The sequence below is a fragment of the Oryza sativa genome, chromosome 6 (genome assembly GCF_034140825.1).
Source record: "Oryza sativa Japonica Group chromosome 6, ASM3414082v1".
NCBI classification, from domain to species: Eukaryota; Viridiplantae; Streptophyta; class Magnoliopsida; order Poales; family Poaceae; genus Oryza; species Oryza sativa.
In genome coordinates, this window is record NC_089040.1 from 30,705,264 (window position 1) to 30,711,263 (window position 6,000).

Sequence of the window (6,000 nt, forward strand, 5' to 3'; positions counted from 1 at the left end):
AGGAAATCAATGTAACATATATTTTTGAATTAAGTTTTCGTTACTTTTCTTATGAGACACCAAACAGTTATTTTATACAAATAATGTGGTTTTGTTCCTGTTGGGTTTAATAAGCCGTGATATGCCAACCTTATATATTCATTTTATTGCTATGCTTTCTATATTATTGTGTTTTAAAGAAGCTCTCAACGCAATCATATAATCTGAACTGTTAGTTCCAGCCAAAAAGAAACTAACAGTTCACAATAAAAAAAAGGAAAAAGAAAAGCCAAGCCAAATATCACATCCAAATCAATGTCATCGGAAAAGAAGTCAAAGAGATAAGGTGTTACATCTAGGCATATTCAGTTTAGGCTGTGTTTTTGTTCACACCAAAATTGAAAGTTTGGTTGAAATTGGATCGATGTGATGGAAAAATTGAAAGTTCATGTGTGTAGAAAAGTTTTGATGTGATAAAAAAGTTAGAAGTTTGAAGAATTATTTTGGAACTAAACACGGCCTTAGTCACAGCACATGGGTTGCTATCATTACCATTTACCAATGAAAGTTAGGTCCTGTTTAGTTCCAAATAAAAATTTTTCACCTGTCACAATTATGCATGGAGTATTAAATATGAAAAAAAAATTACACAGTTTACGTGTAAATTGCGAGATGAATCTCTTAAGCCTAATAGCGTCATGATTTGACAATGTGATGCTACAGTAAACATTTGCTAACGACGAATTAATTAGGCTTAATAAATTTGTAGAATATGTAATTTTTTTTGTTATTAGTCTACGTTTAATACTTCAATGTGTGACCGTGTATCCGATGTGACACGCTAAAAAATTTCTCGTGAACTAAACAGGCCCTTACCAAACTTGTCAAAGGTTGTGTGCTTAACATCATTGCCACGCCTGAAATACTTTCACCACACCTTAGCAAGTTCAAGAAAATCTTAGCAAAAATTTCCAAGTTATTGATGTATGAGATTTATTTTGTTGGAAGATAATCTTGTTATAACCATATAGAGCCAAACTATCTAAGTTAGTCACCAGAATATATTTCAGTGTGACAAAAAGTAACAGGCAACTAGACGAACCCATAGTGTAATTCGGATCAGGTGCAGTTGCAGTAGTAACTGCAACTTAGCAACTGCATGCAACATCGGCCGTCCATCCATTGTCACCAGATACCATTCATATACAAATTTTAACCATTCATTAGCAACAGTTTCATATTTAAAGTCATCGAAGTACCTTATATGCTTAATATAAGTTTATATACTACTTGCATCTATCAAATTACACGATAAAATTTAGATGTTTTTAGTGGTTGATAGAAATGAAACCACACGGGTCAACGCTAAGGACAAGGGAACGGAGGTAGTATCACGGCACTGTGTAGGTCAGAAATATCTGCTTCTCGCATACAAGAAACAAAAGGAAACGTCCAAGAATAAATCGGTGCGGATAGTGACACTACTGACTAAAGAAATCAAAAGGAACAAGGGATTTCTCAGTCTTGTTCAAGAAATAGACGCTAGTACAGCCAGCAACAATAATTTCCGAGGCTTCAATGTCGCAGAAACCACAATTAATTATGCATGCCGAGGTAATTAATAATATACTCCTTCGTATCTAAATTAACTTGTATACTAATCTTTATTCGCTTTATTTTCCTTTTGGGTCTCTGATAGAGTTGGTACGGGATAAGGTTGTCCTGTATATCCTCTCGAGGTCTTGATTAGCTTGTACAGTTTGTCCTCGAGCTCTCGACCGGCTCCGGCAATGGCGTCCACGGACACTGAGCAGCAGGAACACGCAGTGGCGCTGCTACAACCCGAGGTAATTAATTAATCGCTGTTCATAATCTCCTTACTGCTAGCCTTATGCCGATTTCCACGATGCAGTTTGTTTAATTTCTCATCAGTTTCCCTGCAGAAAAATATTGATTGAGCCTTGCCTGAACTAGCTACTCCTAGTTAATTTGAAGCAGCCGCTCATGGATACGTTCAGTGCTAACTAGGCTGGGGATTTTGGTTGCTGCAGGTTGAAGAAGCATACACCACTGATGGGTCTCTTGGCGTCGATGGCAACCCGGCGCTGAAGCATCGCACAGGCGGATGGATGGCATGCCGCCCGATTCTTGGTAATAAACTTCATTAGATATCCCTGCAGCTCTATTAATTATTTCCTAACCTTTTTTACTTGCCAATTTTTTGATGATTAATGTGTCTCTCACTTTGTGTGTTCTTGTTCCAAAAAAGAAAAAAATGAAAAAAAAAATAAATGAGGAACTTCTTTGTTGATGTGGTTATCTGAGCTATGACAACACTGAGGAGAGATGCTTATTCTGCTTGCTTTGTGATTGTGGATAGGCACCGAGTTCTGCTACTGCCTGGCCTACTACGGCATCACGTTCAACCTCGTCACCTACCTCACCGCCGAGCTGCACCAGAGCAACGTCGCCGCCGCCAACAACGTGTCGACGTGGCAGGCCACCTGCTTCCTCACGCCGCTGGCCGGAGCCGTCGCCGCCGATTCCTACTGGGGAAGGTACCGCACCATGGTCGTCAGCTGCTGCATCGGCGTCGCTGTTAGTCCCCTCCATTTCATTCGATCCGGGTTGTGTTTAGTTCCAAATTTTTTTTTTCAAACTTCTAACTTTCCATCACATTAAATTTTTCATACACACAATTTTTTTCAGTCACGTCGTCTTCAATTTCAACCAAAATCTAAACTTTATACCAATCTAAACACAGCCTTAATTAGAATTAGTCACTGTGTCCTTCCTGCCGTGAATTTATGGCTGATGGCAAGTAATCAGTCACTGTGTGGGATGTGGATTTTTATCCCTTGAGAGAACATTTAATTTTATATTAATATTAATTTATGTTAATTTATGTTGTCATTTAATTTTATATTTTATATTAATTTATGTTGTCCATTTTTTTTAATTTTTTTATGACTAATTAGTTGGCATGGATGAAACGAGGGATATTTCCTGGAGGGATGAAATCACTTTCCCCACTGTGTGCTGCCATGAATGCAAATCCAATCAGCTTCATGGCTGTACGTACCTAATCTGTGGTGCAGGGCATGCTCATGGCGGCTCTGTCGGCGCTTCTGCCGCTGCTGATCAAGGACACGTCGTCCATGGCTTCAGCTCAAGTGATCATCCTGTTTCTTGGCCTGTACATGATCGCATTTGGGGTGGGTGGTCTCCGGCCGTGCCTGATGTCCTTCGGCGCCGACCAGTTCGACGACGGCGACACGTCGGAGCGCATCAGCAAGGGCTCCTACTTCAACTGGTACATCTTCACCATGAACTGCGCGTCCGTGATATCCACCACCGCCATGGTGTGGGTGCAAGACCACTACGGGTGGGCATTGGGGTTGGGGATTCCGGCGATGGTCCTCGCCGTCGGGCTCTCCTGCCTTGTCGCCGCGTCTCGGGCGTACAGGTTTCAGACAACCCGCGGTAGCCCGCTCACCAGAGTCTGCCAGGTCGTCGTCGCCGCCGTCCGCAAGTTCAACGTCGCGCCGCCGGCCGACATGGCCCTTCTCTACGACCTATCGGAGGATGCCTCCTCCATGAAGGGAGTTCAGAGGATCGAGCACACCGCCGATCTCCGGTCAGTTCATGTCTCTCGTTGCATCTGGTGTTTGTGATGCTGTAGGTGTAATGTAATTGGCTAATTCTTGAGATGCAACTGCTCGATCAGATTCTTCGACAAGGCCGCCGTCGTGACGGCGTCGGACGAGGAGGCGGAGGGCGCCGCGCCGCGCAATCCATGGAGGCTTTGCGTGGTGACGCAGGTGGAGGAGCTCAAGATTCTCGTCAGGATGCTGCCCCTGTGGGCGTGCGTCGCCTTCTACTACACCGCGACGGCGCAGGCCAATTCGACGTTCGTCGAGCAGGGCATGGCGATGGACACGCGCGTCGGCTCCTTCCACGTCCCGCCGGCATCCCTGGCCACCTTCCAGATCATCACCACGATCGTGTTGATCCCGCTGTACGACCGCGCGTTCGTGCCGGCGGCGAGGAGGCTGACGGGGAGAGAGAAGGGCATCTCCGACCTTCTCAGGATCGGCGGCGGCCTCGCCATGGCCGCGCTCGCCATGGCCGCGGCGGCGCTGGTCGAGACGAGGCGCGCCCGCGCGGCGCACGCCGGGATGGAGCCGACGAGCATCCTGTGGCAGGCGCCGCAGTACGTGCTGGTGGGCGTCGGCGAGCTGCTCGCCACCGTGGGGCAGCTGGACTTCTTCTACAGCCAGGCGCCGCCGGCCATGAAGACGGTGTGCACGGCGCTCGGGTTCATCTCCGTCGCGGCGGGGGAGTACCTGAGCTCGCTCGTCGTGACGGCCGTGTCGTGGGCGACGGCGACCGGCGGCCGGCCGGGGTGGATCCCCGACGACCTCAACGAGGGGCACCTGATCGCTTCTTCTGGATGATGGCTGGGCTCGGTTGCCTCAATCTTGTGGTGTTTACGAGCTGTGCCATGAGGTACAAATCCAGGAAGGCCTGTTGATACTTCTGGGCTTGTTTGGTAGGCTCGAAATTCCGGCCCATGCACTCTGACGGGCCATTATGTATGGGAATAAGTCCATCCGACCTCCCTCATCTCTTGCACTTGGTCGAATCGCATCCCTCAGCCGCAAAAAACTGGGTAAAACGCCTCCTGAATCTCCCAAAACCGGTGCAAATAGACTCCTCGAGTGGTTTGGAAGGTGGTTTCAGCTGACGTGGCACATTGACCGTGATTGACTAGCTGAATCAGCAACTAGGACCCACATGTCATCCTAATATTATCTTCTTCCTCTATGTCAACCCGTGGCAGTGCCGCCTCCTTTGCTATCGCATGCGCGCACTCGCTCACCGCCATCCCCGAGAGGTTCGCACCGAGCTCTCCTTCTACGAGCTGGTGGTCGTGGCCACCACCAGGAAGGGGTTTACGCGCAGATGTGCACAATGTTCCTCACCTCTCCCTTTCTCGCGCGGGGAGCGGCGGCGGCTGCGCCGTCGCTGTTCGTGACGGCCTCGATTGGCGTGGTCGGAGCTACAATGCCACCGGCGCCCTCGGGGGGCTAGGGTGCAAGTGCGCCGATGCATGTGCCTGAGCCAGCGGGAGGACGACAAGCTCGGTGAAGAGGCGCTCGGCAGTGGTGTCCGATTAGTTGGCGGCAGCGACCCAGATGACGGCGGCGCCAACATCACAACCACCTCCCCAACGTGTCGAAACAAATTTTCGGTAATATGAAAAGGGGGTAGCGTACGAGACCTAAAAGTGGATGGATGCAGATACAGGGATTTAGACAGGTTCAGGCCCTCTCAATGAGAGGTAATACCCTACTCCTGTTTGGGGATTTGAATCCACCGGGTGTTTATTTATCTGACGATCAGGTTGTCTCATGCCCCCTAGAGGGCCTCCTGCCCACCTTATATAGGATGGGAGGCAGGATTACAAGATAAAAACCTTAACCAACACGGTATCAGTTTCCTAAATCTACTTTACAATATTACCAAACTAGGACTTTAGGCCGTTCTGTAATATACAAGGAAACGTAATACCCAAGTCATGAACTGTTACATATTCCATAAATATAAGTTATCCCCTATAACTAGTCGGATAACCATGCCGTGTGGGTATGGGGTACCCATAATCTCCACAGTAGCCCCTGAGACCTTCACAGTCGAAAAGATAATCTTCTCTCGAACTAGATTACTCCAAAGCCGAGTGCTTCAATCATCTTTGCCATGGTCTCCCGAGTACTTTTACCAAATCTGAAGACTGTGGAGGGCTGAAAAATAAAGTCAGGTGCATCGACTAGATGCACCTAATAGGTGTAGCCCCCGACTATGTGGTTAATTGAACAAACCAAGCATATAGTTAAGGAAAAAATAATCCAACCAACCGAGTGGCTTTGATAATTATAGTCAACCAAGTGACTTGATATTAATATGTAGCATATGCGGTGTGAATCCCTGAATAACATGATCCGAGTGATATACCAACCG

At 47.4% G+C, this 6,000-nt stretch overlaps 1 protein-coding gene across 3 annotated transcripts; it reads left to right on the forward strand.

The window, feature by feature from the left end:
• Positions 1–1,723: 1,723 nt before the first annotated feature.
• On the forward strand, positions 1,724–4,601 carry LOC9268091 (protein NRT1/ PTR FAMILY 8.5). Of its 3 annotated transcripts, none has more exons than XM_066311516.1 (5): positions 1,724–1,826; positions 1,923–2,130; positions 2,360–2,577; positions 3,078–3,616; positions 3,707–4,601. In XM_066311516.1, exons 2-5 carry the CDS (start codon positions 2,109–2,111, stop codon positions 4,434–4,436), a joined length of 1,509 nt encoding a protein of 502 aa, XP_066167613.1. In that variant the 5' UTR covers positions 1,724–1,826; positions 1,923–2,108; the 3' UTR covers positions 4,437–4,601. The 3 variants fall into 3 exon arrangements, with proteins under 3 accessions (XP_066167613.1, XP_015644005.1, XP_066167614.1); XM_015788519.3 differs by having other exon boundaries at positions 2,031–2,130; XM_066311517.1 differs by having other exon boundaries at positions 2,031–2,130; positions 2,360–2,537.
• The last annotated feature ends 1,399 nt before the right edge of the window (positions 4,602–6,000 follow it).

What these genes read in the sequence shown, in the direction of transcription:
- LOC9268091 (XM_015788519.3), top strand. Translation starts at nt 1,770, where the DNA reads ATGGCGTCCACGGACACTGAGCAGCAGGAACACGCAGTGGCGCTGCTA. An exon ending in GCTGCTGCATCGGCGTCGCT is followed by an intron (nt 2,578 to 3,077) that starts GTTAGTCCCCTC and finishes TCTGTGGTGCAG; the next exon opens with GGCATGCTCATGGCGGCTCT. An exon ending in GAGCACACCGCCGATCTCCG is followed by an intron (nt 3,617 to 3,706) that starts GTCAGTTCATGT and finishes CTGCTCGATCAG; the next exon opens with ATTCTTCGACAAGGCCGCCG.